The following is a 19,440-nucleotide window of genomic DNA, read 5'->3' as shown; positions in this document are numbered from 1 at the left end:
TATCCAATTACTTAACCAAATATGCTCATTTATTTGAAAATATGCTTTTCCTAAAGAGAAGAAAAAAACATGAAAAAATAAAAGGGATAATTTTATTATAGTGCAGCTGAACAGAGAAACATAATTAGACACAGAGACAATTTTCTTTCTCCCTCTTCACTCCTCTGTAAAATCTACAGCAATGACTTGTGCTGTTTTAAGGGATACGAAGATTAAGACACATCGTTATTACTGCTCAGATGTTTACAATCTAATGAGGAGGGACAGGTGCACCTAAACTTAAAACCGTCAGTGAAATCTCTGCATTTCAGGACAGGTGCTGATGGTTACAAATGACTCTGAAGAGCCGTGAGAGGGAGCCATTTTGCTACAGCACAAATCTGAGCTTGCGTTTGAATCACTCAGCTAGGAATTCAGTTCATCGGACCTCCCACTAATGAAGCCTGGCTTTCCAGAAGTAGAAGAAAAGCTGGGTATTCAGCAAGATCTCTGAACAGATCGCTAGCAAATGTGAAGCATCTATTGTTAAATATAAGGCAAAGCATTCCCAGTGCCCTGAGAAACATGCAGACAAAGAGCAATGAAAACACAAGAAATAAAGCTATGACTTCGCACAATTCTCATCATTTCCTTTGCAAAATTTGTATATTCCCTTGTCTCCTGTAAATGAATTACTCTTAATGAAGCAAGAATTAAATTAGTACCAGCAAGATCAAATACGGCATTTAAGATTAAACCTGTCCCATTTCTACTGTCAAACTAACAATTTCTATTAAAATCTCTTAAAATGCTAATGAGCATTCCTGCTTCCATCAGCAACTATGATGCTGAGACAGCACAAAGAAAAGTGCCTAGATGCTATATGCTAGCAAGGTCCTTCTCAATAAAGCATAATGGATGGCAGCATTTAGTTTTTCAGGACACCATTCATAATTACCAATTGGTTCAGAGACGGCATTGTGTTTGACAGTGGCAAGGGGGCAGGGGATATATTTCCTAATGAGGTCCTGATTCTGATTGGCCAAGGAGGGAGGTTGACAGAAGAGAACCTTGAAGATATTGCTGAGTGTCTTCTCTGGGATCTGGTGCCCCTGCACCACCTCGCTACTTCTCTGGCAGCAGTGGCTCCATTTTTATTAATAAGCAAGGAAGGGAAATGTGCAAGAATCCTCTTCTGCTAAAAACTTTTTTTTTTTTTTGAGACGGAGTCTCACTTTGTCACCCAGGCTGGAGTGTAGGAGCATGATCTCAGCTTATTGCAACCTCTGCCTCCTGGGTTCAAGCGATTCTCCTGCCTCAGCCTCCCAAGTAGCTGAGATTACAGGCACTCGCCACCACGCCTGGCTGATTTTTTTATATTTTTGGTAGAGACAGGGTTTCACCATTTTAGCCAGGCTGGTCTCGATCTCCTGACCTCAAGTGATCCACCTGCCTTGGACTCCCAAAGTGCTGGGATTACAGGTGTGAGCCGCCATGCCCGGCTGCTGAGAACTCTTTTTTTTTTTTTTTTTTTTTTTTTTTTTTTTTTTTTTGGAGACGGAGTCTTGCTCTGTCGCCCGGGCTGGAGTGCAGTGGCCGGATCTCAGCTCACTGCAAGCTCCGCCTCCCGGGTTTACGCCATTCTCCTGCCTCAGCCTCCCGAGTAGCTGGGACTACAGGCGCCCGCCACTTCGCCCGGCTAGTTTTTTGTGTTTTTAGTAGAGACGGGGTTTCACCGTGTTAGCCAGGATGGTCTCGATCTCCTGACCTCGTGATCCGCCCATCTCGGCCTCCCAAAGTGCTGGGATTACAGGCTTGAGCCACCGCGCCCGGCCGAACTCTTTTAAAAAGACTTGAAAACAGAGCAGAAGATGCTTTACAGTGCTCTCAACTGCTAGCATCATTTAAAGGCATTCATGGCTGATTGCGGACATCTGATGAAGAGCAACACTCCACTTTTCTACGTTTTTAGCCAGGGAGTTATGTCAGAGGGTCCTATGTTAAACTTCTTTGATAAGCAGATTACCACAAGTTCTACAAATCTGAAGTTTAAGGAGAAATGTTAAGTACTACACTAAACTGTTTTCTGTTCTGAAATAGACAAGTCTCGAAAAAAAGTAGCAAGAGTGATTACTTACTGCATTATCGCATATGACTGTTGACTTGAGTATAATGCTAGCTACCTTTGTGCTATATTGGTTTTCCTCCATGTTCCTGGCTCATAACTCCCACAGCCCTTGTTATAATGTTGGGATGCTTTAGGCCTCAGAAAACAATCTCTCTGACCTTCTCCTGCCCTCCTTTCACCTGCCTAAGGCAGGACTCAAATCTGACTGCAGTCATAAGACTCTCATTCCAGAGGAGGTCCTGCCCCGTACCCTGAAGCGAGGAATGCTCTACAAAGAGGCTAAGAAAAATCAGAACAAACCGACTTTGCTGGGATTAGGTCATATCCCTTTTTGTCCAGTCATATTTCTACAGGGTTGTCAATCATGCCTATGTAATGAAGCCTCCATAAAAATCCAAAAGGACAGGGTTGGGAACGCTTCTGGATAGCTGCATATGTGGAGGTTTCTGGAGGATGGCATGCCCAGGGAGGCCATGGAAGCTGTGCACGCCTTCCCCCATACCTTGCCCTATGCATCTCTTCATCTGTATCCTTTGTAACATAATATCCTTTATAATAAATTGGTAAACACTTTCCTGAGTACAGTGAAGTGTTCAGTGAAATGCAAATCAATCGAACCCAAAGAGGGGTCATGGGAACTCCAACTTGAAGCTGGTCATTCACAAGTTCCAGAGGCCCAGACTTGCCACTGGTGTCCGAAGGAGGGGGTAGTTTTGGGGACTGGGCCCTCAATCCATGGGATCTGATGCTATCTCCAGGTAGACATTGTCAGAATTGAATTGGGAGGACACCCACCTGGTACCTGCTGTAGAACGGATTGCTCACTTAGCGGTGGAATGAAACTCATCCCCCACATTTGGCCACAAAAGTCTTCTTCTGTGCTTATTGTTTTCTTGGTGTGAGAGCAGAGCAAAAACATGGTTTGAGAAAGTTTTTCCCTAATATATATATATTTTTTTAATAAAAGGACAAATGAACAGAATCTAGGAAATATTTGTCTGTAGTGAATTTCTTGAGTGTGTTTTGGAAAATGGCATCACAATTTAAGTGGTAAATGGTCTACTATAAGGGTCAAGTCAGAAACATTTTCTTCCTTTTTTTTTTTTTTTTTTTTTTTTGAGACACTCTGTCACCCAGGGTGGAGTGCAGTGGCGCAATCTCGGCTCACTGCAACCTCTGCCTCCCAGGTGTAAGTGATTCTCCTGCCTTGGCCTCCCGAGTAGCTGGGATTACAGGTGTGTGCCACCATGCCTGGCTAATTTTTGTATTTTTAGTAGAGATGGGGTTTCATCATGTTGGCCAGGCTGGTCTTGAACTCTTGACCTCAAGCGATCCACCCGCCTCGACCTTCCAAAGTGCTGAGTTTACAGGTGTGAGCCATCATGCCCGGCAGGTCAGAAACATTTTCTATGAAGGAGCAGAAAGTAACATTTTAGGCTTTGTGGGTCACAGGTTCTCTTTGGCAACTCTTTGACTCTGCTGCTGGAGTATGAAAGTGGTCCTATGTGAACAGATGAGCATGGATATGCTCCAATAACATTTATTCAGAAGAACAGGTGATTGGCTGAATTTGGGCAGCAGGCAAACTCCTGGTCAGTGAGAACTTTCTTAGGAAAGCTTTTCCTCCAAGATAATTCTTGTACTTTTAAACTCTAGAACAGAACAACCTTCAGGGTATGGTTGTTGCTATAAAGTAGCCATTCTCTTTCCTCACATCTTAGAATCACATAGGAAGATTTGAAAAATTCTATTGTCAATCTGAATCCCAAATTAATTAAAGAATCCCAGGTACCAGGATTTTTTATTTTTTATTTTTTATTTTTTTGAGACGGAGTCTCGCTCTGTCACCCAGGCTGGAGTGCAGTGGCCGGATCTCAGTTCAATGCAAGCTCCGCCTCCCGGGTTCACGCCATTCTCCTGCCTCAGCCCCCTGAGTAGCTGGGACTACAGGTGCCCGCCACCTCGCCCGGCTAGTTTTTTGTATTTTTTTAGTAGAGACGGGGTTTCGCCGGGTTAGCCAGTATGGTCTCGATCTCCTGACCTCGTGATCCGCCCGTCTTGGCCTCCCAAAGTGCTGGGATTACTGGCTTGAGCCACCACGCCCGGCAGGATTTTTTAAAAGCTCCGCAGATGATCCAACATGCAGCCAAGGTTGAGAACATCAGTGAAGGAAGTTTCTGGCAGCAATTTTAATTAACTGTTCGGCTACCATAATCTGTATAAGTTCACTCTGTCACTCTAACCACTGCAAGTCATCTATAGCCAAACAACCTTGCCTTTGTAAGAAAAGGAAACAGGACACCCATATGGTTTATTGAATCCCACTTTGTACCAAGTCATGAAGTGAGTATTTCGCATTGAATGAGTTAGGCATGATCATCATCTCCATTGACCTGTGAAGAAATCAGAGCTCAGAGAGGGTATGTAACTAGCCCATCACCACAGCAAACGTGGAACCAGAATCCAAACCCAGGCCTGACTCCAGAGCCCAAGCTTCTTGGCAATTCTCACACTGTCCTATCCTCTAAGATTATGAGAAAAGTCCTGCAAGCCTATTAAACCAACTAAAGGAAGTCACCCAATTCTAGACTTGCTGATCAAAATATACACTATGGTATATTTAGAACATGTTTTACGATTATATAATTATAGTAACATTCCTGTAATTCAGTCACATGATATACAAATTGATAAATTCACAGCCTTTCCTCACATAGAATTTAAGGTAAATTTTTTCTTTAAAAATAATTCTGAAGTATACTGAATTAAAAAAATACATTAGATAGTACCTGTAAATAGATTTGCATCATTGGCATTTTTGTGGGTTTTTTAAACATTAGGAACATCGTTTCCACTAACGAGAATGAAATCCAGTGTAAAGTATTATAAATGCTGAATTAGGAATGTATTCAAGAACAGAAACCTTTGTTATTTTCATATTGGATTTCTGATAATTTGAAATACTTCAGTATGAGTAATGAGATATGAAAACAATCGGAATTAGCACCCAGAGGCTGGTAACACAGCCTGCATGGTTAGACTTGGTTTTGTTTGGCAAAAACAGTGGCACTTGAAACTTGTGGTTGGTTAACAATGGTAAACAGAATCCATTGTCTGTACATGAATATGGTTTAATACAACAGACAGCTCTACAGTCTATCAAAGGGGCAGCATGGAACACAACTCCTGCTTTCCTGTTCTTCCAAAGACAGACACCACCACAGATGACTACATGGCCTGTCAAAACCAGCAGAGAATCTCATCGCACCCCTCTGAGTAAGCCTTTCGAGTAAGGTGTTGGCTTACTGGATTCTTACTGGATTGTGACCAACAGACAGGTGGTGTGACTATGCCTACTTGCTAAAAATACCTGCATGCTTTCACTATGAGGTTTCACTGATTTCTAGGATGCCAGAGTGATGAGAGAGGTGCCTGCCTCTTCAGTTATAACTATGGAGGCTACTACAAGCAGCCATAATGACAATCTCTAAGTCTTTTGGTTTGTTTTGTTTTGTTTTTGTTTTTGTTTTTGACACGGAGTCTCGCTCTGTCGCCCAGGCTGGAGTGCAGTGGCCGGATCTCAGCTCACTGCAAGCTCCGCCTCCTGGTTTTCGCCATTCCCCTGCCTCAGCCCCCTGAGTAGCTGAGACTACAGGCACCCACCACCTTGCCCGGCTAGTTTTTTGTATTTTTTTTAGTAGAGATGAGGTTTCATCGTGTTAGCCAGGATGGTCTCGATCTCTTGACCTCGTGATCCGCCTGTCTCGGCCTCCCCAAGTGCTGAGATTACAGGCTTGAGCCACCGCGCCCGGCCAACAATCTCTGTCTTTAACTCCCTCCAATTACCTATAATGCACTACCAAGAAGAATTTCTGGGCCCACTTTTATGAATAATGGGGCATTTAAGTTTAACACATGTGCCGGTTGCATTCAACTGAAATTCTTACAATTGATCCTATTTATACACTTATTTACTTGGTAAATGCTCCCTGCATCCTCAGAAAGATGGGCTTCAGCCCAGGTGAGCCATTTACTTCCCAAATGCACCAGATTTCACTAGCAACTACAATGTGCAAATCATTGTCCTCCAAGTCTGAGATGTGTTACGACTTATTTTGTTAGGGCACTTCAAAACTGCTTAGCCCCTCTTTTGGTTTTTATTCTACAAAATCAATTACATGGAAAGATGAAGTCACTACCCATCTCTGGGGTAATGAGAAGTGGTCAGTTTCTTAGTACTGAAGGTTATCAACTAGTCTTAATTACAAAAGAAAAGCCAAAGCTCCCGGGAAAAGCAAAAATGTCTAAGGTCAGCAGCTACTGTGGATTTACATTTCACAGCTTCGAAAAGAAGTGTTCAAGTTCAGAAGGTCGAAGAGTTACATTTTAGCTCTGCCAATCAGGATGAGATACTACCAGTCCTTTCATCACACTTCACAAATCTGGAAAATCTTTCACCACTAGCAGACCCAGGAGACATCATCAGATAAAATATCAGCACATCAGACAGTTCATAATCTCAAGATGTTGGATAATGTTTCACATGTACTTTTTTCTTCCTTCTTTCAACCGGCAAGAATGCTCACAGCAGACAGCCTCCAGGCATACACTTCAGCATCAAAACACGAAACATTTTATCCCTCAGTGTCCACAGATGTGCTGTGACTCTGAAGCCTTAAGTTACTACTGCCTTAAAAGTCTTACACTGGAACATGAATGATGAATTAAAGTTCAGGGAAATGCTTTCTTCATCCATCTGGCAGCTGATGACACATTTACTACTCTTTATTGCCTATCTGTCCCAAAGAAAATGCTGTGATTTAAGCATAGCAAATATTCCTATGGGAAAAGTTATCAGCTAGATTGAAGAGACTCCGAGGAACTTGCACAGAGGGAACAGAAGATCATAGGCTGGGGTCAAGCAGAAAAATGGAGAATCAGGAAGACGAGCGCATTAAAAGAAGCAAACTTTTAATTTGGGGTGGGATTCTAGGATTTGAAGAGGACGAAAAAGAATGAGTAAGGAGTCATCAGTCTGAGGAACAAAAGGACTGGAAGGAGAACAAAGCAATAAAATTGATGGGGTGAGACTCTGGCAGCCCTCAAAAAAGAGGATGGACAGGAAGGTTGGAAAGGACAGGATGAGGAAGCCGGAGCAGCCCAGGGCAGAAATTCTGAGTGGCTGATAAAGAGACAAAAATGGAGAGAAGGCTGGTGTGACTGCCAGACTCCACAATAGCCCTCGTGAGCCCCACCTCCTGTTTTTCATGCCCTTGTGATCAATCTCCCCATGCTGAGTTGGGCTGGTGTGTGATCACCAAGATATTATGGAAGATACGGGGTCTGGCTTCCAAGGTTTAAGTCACAGAATGGACAGCTTCTGTATGGCACTCTCTCTCTCTCTTTCTTATCACTGGGTTCTGGGGAAAGCCACCTGCAGTGTTCTGAGGAAACTCAAGCCAACTTATGGAGAGGTCCACATGGCGAGTAACCGAGGCCTCCTGCCAACAGCCAGCACCAGCTTGCCAGCAAGTGAATGAGTGACCACAGAGGGGGATCCTCCATTCCCAGCCAAGCCTTCAGGCAGCTCCGGCCTGGGACGCATCTTGACTGCAACCTCACATCTTGAGCCAGAACCACCCAGTGAAGCTGCTCCTGAATTTCTGACCCATCAGAGCTGTGTGTGAAAATCAATTTTTTACTTTTGTTTTAAGCTGCTAAGTTTTGGGATAACCTTTTTCCTTTTTTTTTTTTTTTTTTTTTTTTGAGACAGAGTCTCATTCTTGTCACCCAGGCTGGAGTGCAATGGCGCGATCTCGGCTCACTGCCACCTCTGCCTCCTGGGTTCAAGTGATTCTCCTGCCTCAGCCTCCCAAGTAGCTGGCACTATGGGCACTATGGGCAGGGGCACATGCCACCACACCCAGCAAAGCTTTTTATTTTTAGTAGAGATAGGATTTCACCATTTTGCCCAGGCTGGTCTCAAACTCCTGACCTCAGGTGATCCACCCACCTTGGCCTCCCAAAGTGCTGGCATTAAAGGCGTGAGCCACCGTGCCTTGCAGGAAAAACCTTTTTTTTTTTTTTTTTTTTCCTGGAGACAGAGTGTCGCTCTGTTGCCCAGGCTGGAGTGCAGTGGTGTGATCTCGGCTCACTGCAACCTCCGCCTCCTGATTTCAAGCAATTCTCCCACCTCAGCCTCCCAGATGGGATAACCTGTTTCTAACAGTCATTTATAGATTACTGATAGGGTTGGAATATGTGAAGAGGGCAGGAAAGCAGAGATGAAGGGAGAGTTGAGAGGAAAAGCTGGTGATAGAAAAGCAGGGGAGGTAATAAAATCTGGAGTCTGACTTCTCTCACTTTCTCTTTCCTCCTTGTACACCACTGCATGTTAGTTTTTTGTAAGTGAAATTGCCTTTATGTGAAAATGGAACCTGGAAATGCCACGGTTTATGGTAAGAAAGAATAACAAGGCTATCCTAACTGCTTTCTCCATATTTAATCAATCTCAATCCTGTGCGGCAGGTCCTATTAATCCCTTTTTTCACAGATAGGGGTGATGTGACTTGCCCAACGTAAAACAGCTTAAAAGTGACCATGCCAAGATCAAACCCAGGCACTTGGACTCCACGTGCTTTTTTTTCCATTTTTAATTTTAAGTCGGAGTCCTGCCCTATAGCCCAGGCCGGAGTGAAGTGGCAGGATCTCGGCTCACTGCAACCTCTGCCTCCCGGGTTCAAGGGATTCTCCTGCCTCAGCCTCCCGAGTAGCTGGGATTACAGGCACCCGCCACCATGCCTGGTTAATTTTTGTATTTTTAGTAGAGATGGGGTTTCGCCATGTTAGCCAGGCTGGTCTTGAGCCCCTGAACTCGTGATCCGACCACCTGGCCTCCCAAAGTACTGGGGTCACAGGCGTGAGCCACCACACCTGGCCTTAAATGTTTTAATAGATTTACCTGCTTGGAGTCTTCTGGTGCCACCAGAAACCCTGCTAGACAAATTCTAAAAGGGCTGTCACATTTCACATGCTTTTGATCACCATCCTGTGTCCGTTTCCAAATGGAGGAGGCAGCAAAGGAGGGAGGGAGCTCAGGTCTCCCAAAGTGCTGGGATTAAAGTCGTGAGTCACCGTGCCTTGCCAGAATAACCTGGTGTAGCTGCACACCAGGGGGCACCGTTCCCACCTTAATAATCTGGCCCAAGTAGACCAAGACTTTTGTCTTGATAACCCTCAGCTTAACTAGAATAGCTCAGAATAATCACAAAAAAACTTTAAGCATTAGAGGACAAAAGGAAAATAAACCAGAGTCTCAAGGAGCTTTGTAGCCTCGTAACAAAGGCATAGTATAACTTGGCATGAACTGTCCTTACTTCAAAAGTCCCTGGGCTCCCCATGTTCCCGGCTGTGGGAGGCAGCCTGGAGCCACTGAGGTGAGAGAGGCTGTGTGTGGCCTGCAGAAATGCCTCCTCCCTAGGTGACCATCACCAGGAACAGCCCTGACCATCAGGAAAGCCAGATTCCCTAAGTTCAAACAGAAGCAAAGCCAAGTTATAATACCTAGGAGTTAGGTTCTGGAGAAGAGGCCTAACAGGGACCTGCTGGGTGGCCTTATCCTTTAATAACTAATTTTACCAACTTTTGGTCTGATCATGTTGTTTCCAATCATCTAAGAAGACTGGTCTTGCTTTCCCACCGCATCCTTGGGGCTGGTTGTGTTTATGAGCATGGGCTCAACACCCAGCTACGCCACCATACCCACAGTGTGACTTCATCACAGGCCCACCACACAACCTCATCCCACATCCCTGTAACCCATGTATCTGCTGAACCTGGACTATGCTAATTCCAATCTATACCAATCTTGACAATACTCAGCTCCACTGAGTACTGTCTTCCAAAGAAAACCAAAAACCCTAAGTTATTGTGAACTCTGTGATTTTACTAAAGCTTTATGGGGTTAGGTGGAAATAATGGGCACAGTGTAGACAGTTTCACTTTCAAGGAGCTCCCATTAGATACCTATTAGCATGCTTTTCCCCCAGGCCTCTCAGGAAAAGTTGCCACCAGGTATTTTTCTCTGTCTTTCCACCCCATTCACCCAGCCTCCTCCCTAGCCCCAGGATTTCCTCCCTCTTTTTCCCACACCTCCCCCCCATTCCCCTCCCAATCTCTCAACCCTTTCTCATGTGGAGCAAATGTGTTACTCAGGAGGCTGAGACAAGAGAATCACTTGAACCCGGAAGGCAGAGGCTGCAGTGAGCCAAGATCGCACCACTGCACTCCAGCCTGGGCGACACAGCAAGACTTCATCTCAAAAAACAAACAAACAAACAAAAAACACACACACACACACAAAAGTCAGTTTCTCTATCTTGAAGACTAAACAAGGTTTGAAACTACTTCCAGTTTTTACACTCTATGGTTTTAGGTAACTACTGACAAAAACTCTTTTATGACCAAAACTTTAGTCAGGTTCCTCCAAGTCCTCTGCTTCACTAGGCCCAACCTTGGGTTTCCCTCCCTGTCCCTGCAGAACAGGCTGAGGTGTGAGCAAGATTCCTGTTAAGTCAGTTTAAGGAAAATCCCCTGTACTTGGTGTCTGACTCTGATGTCAGATCAGCCCAGCCTGCCTTCAGCAATAAGCCTATCAAGTCAGTTGAGCCGGAAGCCTCTTAGGCTGGATGGTTCCTCTAATACTCTTCCATCTGCTGATTCCTACCCTGCTCCTTCGTTATAAATCCCCACTTTTCCTTGTTGGAGCTGGATTTCCTCTTTTCCTCCCTGCAAGGCTCTACTACAGTGGTCTCTATACCAACTGCCAGGGACCACCCCCACTCTTTGAATAAAGTCTCCCTTATAGTCTTTAACAAGTATCTGGAATAATTAGTGCTTTTTCTTTAACACTACTTGAACAAAACAAATATATAATCAAGATACCACTAACTCTCAGTTGTCCTAACGTCTTTCAGTTTTAGGTTTAAAGAACCTTAATTACTTGGTCATCACCCTATTTCTTACATGATCATCTGCAAAAAAAATTATTCACAAGTTGAAGAAAGCTTTGCTTCTGCTACTGGCTTTTGCCCAGCCCCTCAAAGAACACAGTCTTAGCAGAATCATCTTCCTCATAAGAGTACTAAGAAAACTACGAGTACTTTTTGTGGAGAGCAGGGTAGATTGTCTATTTTTTATATCTTTCTTAATGAGCAAACCAAAGGGCCACTAACAATCCATGATCAGAGATTAAACATATCATCCTATTTTCATTTTCAGTTCTTTCAATGCCCCCACCAAAATATTAAAATAATTCCCAGACATGGATACAAAGAGGGAAACACTGTGACAGAACATCAAATTCTGCTTACCCTTAATCTTATTTAGTTCCCCAGTGAATAAAATCCAGATAGTAAAAAAACCAGCAATGCCAAAAGCTGTGTCCTGGCAGCTAGAGAGACTGTCAGCTCCTGCACATGCTGTCCTGGCTCGGTTTGCTTGCTTTTATCAATTCTCTGATTCTCTGGAAAAAGATTATCTATCCCCCAAGGCCATTAAAGCATCTAACTAGGATAAATAGTGGTAACGAGTTCCTGCCCATGAAAAACAATCCTCCATTCTCAGACATTCCCTCTTAACTGATCTTAATAAGCGATTTTAAATGAAGGGAAGGGAAACGCATAGTGCTAACACACGGTAATTATCTGTAATTCCTCATCTGTCATGCCATTGAATAGAAAAAAATAAGTTGGTGCCTTGCAATGACATCAAAATTAGGGTATTTGGTACAGTAAAGTAACCTGACTAAATTGCATTATTTAAAAAGCAGGTTTTCATCCCAATGACAATATATACTACAGATTATGGGAACTGTAATGAGATGAAATTTCCATAAGGCAGGACCCATGAGAATAGGCAGTAGTTAGAGAGCTTTGGGATTGTGGCCTACAAGCTGAATCAGTGTGGCAGAGACATTAGTTACTCCTGTTTAATGTAAAATTCGGTGGTTTTACATCAGCATTGAAGGAAAAGGGCAAAAAATACACTTCCTAGCCTTTCAGTTAGGTTTTTCCGCAAGTTAACAGAACTATATTCCTAGCATTTTAGAGCTCATTTAAAATCAAAAGTCCTTGTTTTACAAATAAGAAAAAGAAAACCCAGAGGAGGTATCACAGCTGTTAGCAAAGCCCACAGGCCTCAGGCACAGTGGTGGAGAACTGGGGGTGGTTCTGGAAAGATGACTGTTCTTTATCTTACTTATAATCTTATCTTCAATCTTGACCAGTAATCAACATTTCCCTTAATGAACAAATTAGTCTTCATTCCTCTTGGTGTGAATAAGTAATCCTTGAGCATTTACTGTGTGCTAAATGCTGGGGTTACTATAATAATTACGATACACCTAGCATAGAAGGAACAATTTTACTTAATGTCTCAGCAATAACACAATTTATTATGTCTTAAAAATTCCATTAATCTTCACAAATGTGAGTGATCCTGCACAAGTATGCGTGCATCTGTGAAGTAGGTATGTGCACAGAATATTAACACGTATTTCCTTGAAATGGTTAGCTGTCCTGTCCTGAAGCTATAGTTGTAATTATTAATAAGCAGCACCAACTAGCCTAGTGGCAAAAACAGAAAATGACAATATTGGGTTTAGAGTTGAAGATGGACTAGGAAGATGGGAGCTGGGGTTACCAATGGGTAACAAAAAATGGGGAAGTGACCAAGACCCAGAGTAAGCAGGCACTAAAGTGTCCCATCTGATCCCCCAAAGCGGCCCTATGTCAAGGATCTCAGCCCTGCCTGGGGCAATGGCCTGGGAGAGAAATATGAATGACCTTGGCATGTGGCTCACTGGAAAGGTTATCCTAGATCTGCCCTAGAACAATTAACCAGCTCTAGGAGCCACTCGCTTTTGCTTTAACAAATGATGAAACAACAAACCTGAAAAGAGCTAAATCGACTTATTTTTATTTTAGTTCTCTTGAAAATTAATTAATAAGTTACCTCTATTAATAACAACATACTTCCAATCTGTTCCAGGGAAAATAGGAGAAAAATCTGAAAATAATTAGCTTACTAGTAATTTTTAATTTATATAACTTTTCTGGGAATTGACAATTTAAAAGTCCACTGAAATCACATTATGAACTGACTTAAGTCAGCACTTCAGAAAAATGCCTTCTTCTTTTGATAAATATAAAGAACTTTCAGTGACTACAGGTAGGTGAGAGCTAGATACTCCCTACTTCCAAATGTCCTACCAGTCTCAGCCCAAATTCTGCCAAGGATAAGCAAGCAGGCACAAAAACAGATACTCTGTCCTTTTCCAGAATTCCTCTTTTTATTCTCAGGTACTTAAACATTATACAAGTCCTCTCTGAGGGACACACAACATTCTCAGGGCAAGACAAGCAAACCTTACAGTCAACTGGAGAACAAAACCTTCTGAGAAGTGGGGAAGCACAGACCTCACACGCTGCTCTGAAGGTGTCAGAAAGGCTGGGCTTGGCAGGTTCCCATTCCTCACTCACACAAGGGTGGTGGGGTTCTAACCATTAAGTTTACTAATAAAAAAATACTCTTCAACATCTTTAAAGAAATCCTCTAGGACTATATTTGAAGTGTTTCGGGAACCAACTTTGGAAAACACATTCCTAATAATACATCTCATATAGAAACACATAAAGGGAATTAAAGTTAATTTATGTATACACATACATGACACTGCATATACATCAGTATTCTCAGAATTCATTACCACGTAGAGAACCCTTTGTTTCTACAAAGGAAATTCCTTTTTTTTTTTTTTTTTTTTGAGGCACAGTCTCACTTTGTCACCCAGGCTGGAGTGCAGTGGTGCAATCTCAGCTCACTGCAACCTCCGCCTCCTGGATCCAAGTGATTCTCCCACCTCAGCCTGCCGAGTAGCGGGATTACAGGTTTGTACCACCATGCCTGGCTAATTTTTGTATTTTTAGTAGAGTCGGGGGTTTCACCATGTTGGCCAGGCTGATCTTGAACTCCTGGCCTCAAGTGATCCACCTGCCTCAGCCTCCCAAAGTGCTGGGATTACAGGCGTGAGCCATCACGTCTGGCTAGAAATTCCACCTTCAGCTCTAATTATTTACTGTTATTTTACCAGGCAAATTTTCTCTTCTAAATTTAAATTATTAGGAACTACTAAATCAAATAAAACTTGTTGAAATTTTGCACAATTGGTTTTGCTTATCTCTACTAGATAACTGTCTATTAAACCAACTGCTAATCATATTGTTACTGCTTATATTTTTAGGACATCATAGTCAATAGCTAAGATTGTTTCTAAGTTCCTCACTAAAGATGACCATATTTTCCTTGTGTTATCACTTGTGAGTATAAACATTATGCTAGTATTTCACTTCATTTTAGGCTTTTGACAAACTCAAATTACGTTAGCAATATTAAAGTCATGACTCAAAAGAAGATTTTTTTAAAGAATCATGATGTTCTCCAAGGCTTTACCGCTGCAAATCATTTTGATAATAATTGGAAAACTACTATTTATTATACTTTACCACATTATGTTCATCTCTAAAATAAGAACACTATAACCCCATGTTCCCATTTTAGAGATGAGAAACACTTCAGCTCAGAGGAGTTAAGCGAGTTGGCCAAAATTACAGCAGTACACAGGATTCGAAGTCAAGTCTACCAGGTTCCAAATCCTAAACTCTTTTTAATTTGTTACTGTACCCAAGCCCCTAAACAAATTAAACTGCTAAACTATGAAACTCAAAATAACAAAATCACACAAATATGCCACATATCCTATTTCATACCTTTAATCCTCTGAAACTTCCTGGACTAGTTGGAGAGGAACTGGAGGATTTCGTAGATTTAGGAGTAGAAAGTTGGCTGCTGGGAGTTCCATTAACTGCCCATGAGACAACAAAGAAGACAGAAGTCCCATTAAAACCCACAATAACCAGACTGTATAAATACACTAGGTGCATGCACAATATAGGTCCAATGAAGCTTCAACTCATTTTCAGCTCAAAGCAGACGGCAAATCAGCAAAAAGCAAAAAGAATGTATCTTACTGCATTACAGACAAAAAAAAAAAAAAAATCAAAGAGTGAAACTAGAACTATTTTCAATAGTAGTTTTCCAACAGCTATATAAACAAATACAGAAGACATTATGGAATTAGTGATGTGAACGAGAACTTTTCCATGTATCCTGCCTGCCAGCAAAGGTAGAGATGGCTGTTATATTTGTAATGGTTTACTATGAAGGCTGTTCAATATCCACTATCTTGGTGCATACCAACATAACCAAGAAGTTTGGATAACCAAGAAGTTTGTGTGGCTCTCCCAAATCAATTACACCATAATACAAACACATTTTCTAAGTATTTTCTTAATGAAAAGGGAAAATCTACTGGTAGTTTTCCCTGTAATTCCTACTTATTTGCTCAAAGTCTGTGAAAAACATTCTTCAACCTTTTTTATCTAGACCACTTATTTCTAATTCCTTCCATTTTCTTTTCTACACAGCTTATCCTCCCCCATTTGTCCACAAATCTTGGTAGTTTTCTATACATCTGCTCTAAACCTCCATACACTTCTTTGGCTGAAAGCTCGATTTAGATCCTATGCTAGAATTATGTAGTATAGAATCTGTAAATGAACCTTTCCCCCAGAAAATTAAATTTGGAAATTTAAAAAATAACCGAAAAAAGTGTTCAGGTTTTGAAAATTTTGAAACCTCTCCCCCAGGAAAGGTTCGTTTGCAGATTCTATGCTACAGAATTCTGGTCAAACATTTCAGTATGACTTTTGCTTATGCCTGATTGTATCATTAGAATCTATTTCTGCAGTAATTTCACAAAGCTCGTAGTTAACATCTAGTATTGATATATGTTTTTCTCCTCTAAATAGAGTATTTATAATCCGTTTTATTATAAATCTTCAAAGTTTTTGCCCAAAGTAGATGAAAAGTGTCATTCATCTTTTTGGAAAGAAAAGAGATGCTCACTTGCTTTTTATTCTTTAAAAAAAAAAAAAAAAAAAAAAAACATGAGACAGCGACAACTATTATTTTAAATCACGCTAATAAGTATAAAAAAACAAATGCACAGGTAAAGGTCCTGAATAGGTGACTCAAAAAAAACGAGTACCAGTCCTTGAGCAGAGGCAGAAATTGTGGATCAATGAGTACTAATGATTACAAGAATCACCTGTAAACAGGAACATCTTGGTTTATGAAGTCATATTTATTGTACTGCTCATTTTAAAATTTCAGTAAAAATGAGAACTTTTTCCAGTTATTTTTAAGTTTCCAAAACTTTAATTTTTCTGACTCAAAACCCTCATTCAAAAATAACGGTCAGTGATCTAGATTTTATTAACAAATACATGTAGGTACTTAGAATACAAGTGTAACACAATTAACTGTACAATTAAAAATATTTAAGAGTATTCAACAGCCCTGGTTATTTCTCAATCAAGTTAAATTTCAATTAACGTTATTTCTTCTAAAAAACTTCTTTAAAAGGTAGAGCACAAAGGGTTTTTAGGGCAGTGAAACTGTATGATACTATAATGGTGAATATATGTCGTTACAAACTTGTCCAAACCCAGAAAACATACAACACCAAAAATGAACCTCAACGTAAACTATGGCTCTTGGGTGCTAAGGGGATTTCAATGCAGGCTCATCAAGTGTAACAAATGCAGCACCGTAATTGGGGATGTGGATAATAGAAGTTGTTACATAAGTCTGCAGGCAAGGAAGTCCACAGGAAATATGGACCTTTGGCTGTGAACCTAAAACTGCGCTAAAAAAATAGTGTTTAAAAAAATCTTTTTCAATGGAATTCACACAAAATAGAGATTATGGCTGGCAATAAACTAGTAAGCTTGCCGTGAGCTGAAACTAAATTTTCCTTTTTTTCCCTTTTTTTTTTTCTGGTGTTTTCTCCCTCTCACACAGCAATCTGCACAGGTCACCAGCTTCTAATCAGTACGCACTGTTAGTGTTCACTGGTATTCCAATCCCACACTGATAGCAAAGGCTACCTTGGAATGATTGTAGGAAAGGGAGTGAAGGAGAAAAAGCAGTTCCGGCAGATAGCGATCTCTGCAGTAGATCAGTCTCCCTAAAATACATCCCCTGCCCAGGCCTAGTTTCTTAACAAAACTCACTGCCAGGGATTTAACTGATGTCAATAACTGCATGTCTATATTTTCACCAAAATAACTCATCCTAGAGAGATACTAATCACATATAGTCCTCTAAGTTTTTATAGCATTTGGAAGGTTCTAAACAATGTGCTTGAATGAGTTGTTCTTAATTTCACTTATTTGCACATTTCTCCAGTTCTGGAGAGGCTAATGGGGACCCTGGACAGCACCACGTCATGCCCTCTCCCCCTGCAACTTCCGTTGCTGCCGCAAACAGAAGATGTGCCACCACCAGCCAGCACCTGCCTCACGCTTCCGCTCTTCCGCTACACCCCTGGATTTTCACTCCTGAAATTTTATCCCCCTCCCCTCAACTCTAAGGAAAGAAATAAACTTGGGGTTTTTTGTTTGTTTGTTTTCTTTGAATACTTTTTATCTTGGCAGACCAAGAAAGATTCAGAAGCTAAAATTCTAAAATAATGGCCAGGCACAGTGGCTCATATCTATAATCCCAGCACTTTGGGAGGCTGAGGCTGGTGGATCACTTGATATCAGGAGTTAGAGACCAGCCTGGCCAACATGGTGAAACCTTATCTCTACTAAAAATACAAAAATTAGCCAGGCGTGGTGGCGCATGCCTATAGTCCCAGCTACTCAGGAGGCTGAGGCAGGAGAATAGCTTGAACCCCTGAGGCGGAGGTGCAGTGAGCCAAGATCACACCACTCCACTCCAGCCTGGACAACAGTAACCATTTACCCATTTATGTTACCTAGCTTAATATCTATGTGCTTTTTACATATTATTTAGCTATTCTGATAGAGTTTTGTTGAAGGATTTAGTCAACCAGAAGACTTCACTCAAGGCAGTCTCAAGACTTCACTTGGGACCTCTGTCCCAAGACTGAAAAGGTACAATATTATGTTCATAAAGTTACCAGCTCTGTTTGAATTTCATTAGTCCCATGGAATTTAAAAAATGGCAACAGACACACCATAGTTAAAGTAATCCGTAAAAACACTCCTGAGTACCATGGCTTTTAATAAGACAAAATTCTGTCCTTCATGGTGGTAGAAAGTGGAAAGAACTATATAGCACTATACAGATAAGCATTATGCAGATGAATATAGTAGCTTTCTTCAGATTCACTCAAATCCCAGTGATTGACTCAGGCTTTTGGTTTTCTATAGCTGAAGTGTCGAACACACTTGGAATTAATCTCTTATAAAAAAGATCATTTTCTCTCTAAAATGTGGTTTTAAAATCTTACAACTTTTACTTGATGAGTTTGAGGCTTACTCTATTAACGCAAATCCAAATTTGGACTTAATTGAAAATTGTGTGTACTAGAATGCTATGATTTTCCTTCATCAGTTTCTAAGTATTATAAATTCAAGGTAAGAGTTATGTATACATTTATTTATTAGGCTATCTTCTGGAGCTACTAGTGTGCAGGACAAATATGGCTATGAGACATGTTTTTAGTTCAATATGCTAATTTTTCTCTTTGGACCTTAGGGGGACAAAATTGAATCATACCGATTCTTGAACCACTCTCCCTTTCATTAAATTTTTTTTAAAAGAGACAGGGCCTTGCTACATTGCCAAGGCTAGAGTGCAGTGGCTATTCACAGGCACTATCATCACAGCTCGTTACAGCCTCAAACTCCTGGCCTCGAGGGATCCTCCTGCCTCAGCCTCCAAGAAGATGGGACCACAGGTGGTACCTCCATGCCCAGCTATTTATTTTTACTGATGTTACAAGCACCTGTAAAGCTATCACCAAAACTACATCTACCCTTTGATTAACCCAGGTCAGTGTATTTATGCAAGTCTCATCTCTATATTAAGCTTTCTCAGTTTTAAGATACTTTACAGAAAGCATCATACAATTTGAAATAAGGTTAATAACAGAGGTATTTTCAGATAAAAATACACATATTGTTAATTGTCACATTTTTAGAGAGAAAAGGCTGAGTCTATAACTCTAGGAAAATAAATATTTGACAACTAGAAATATTGCAGTGTTGCCTCTCTGTATATGTAAGAAACACTTCATAATCCTACACTGGCATATGCTATTATGAAGTACTTCTAAGATTTCAGTGATTCCTAAACTGTTAACCCCAGGGTGGGGAGGGGGTGAGCACAGAAGACCAAAA

General features: G+C 41.3%; 1 protein-coding gene and 1 non-coding gene across 9 annotated transcripts in view; both read right to left on the bottom strand.

Moving 5' to 3' along the window:
* The window catches only part of DCLK2 (doublecortin like kinase 2), a 180,687-nt gene that overhangs the window by 38,998 nt on the left and 122,249 nt on the right, over positions 1-19,440 (bottom strand). For 7 of the 8 annotated variants that reach the window (XR_498181.3, XR_498182.3, XM_007999959.3 and 4 more), the window contains one exon: positions 14,935-15,029. The exons of the other annotated variant lie outside the window; for it this stretch is intronic. Coding sequence is in view for 5 of the 7 variants with exons in the window: in XM_007999959.3 (XP_007998150.3) it covers positions 14,935-15,029 (95 nt within the window). In the remaining 2 variants the exon portion in view is untranslated. The remainder of the gene's footprint in view (positions 1-14,934; positions 15,030-19,440) is intronic. 8 annotated transcript variants of the gene reach the window in all.
* On the bottom strand, positions 9,072-9,134 carry LOC119624020 (U7 small nuclear RNA). Its single transcript, XR_005240110.1, has one exon. It is a non-coding gene; the product is annotated as a U7 small nuclear RNA (small nuclear RNA).

The sequence above is a fragment of the Chlorocebus sabaeus genome, chromosome 7, assembly GCF_047675955.1.
Source record: "Chlorocebus sabaeus isolate Y175 chromosome 7, mChlSab1.0.hap1, whole genome shotgun sequence".
Lineage (NCBI taxonomy): Eukaryota > Metazoa > Chordata > Mammalia > Primates > Cercopithecidae > Chlorocebus > Chlorocebus sabaeus.
The sequence above is the reverse complement of the archived record's forward strand: the minus strand, read 5'-3'. Positions and strand labels throughout refer to the sequence as shown.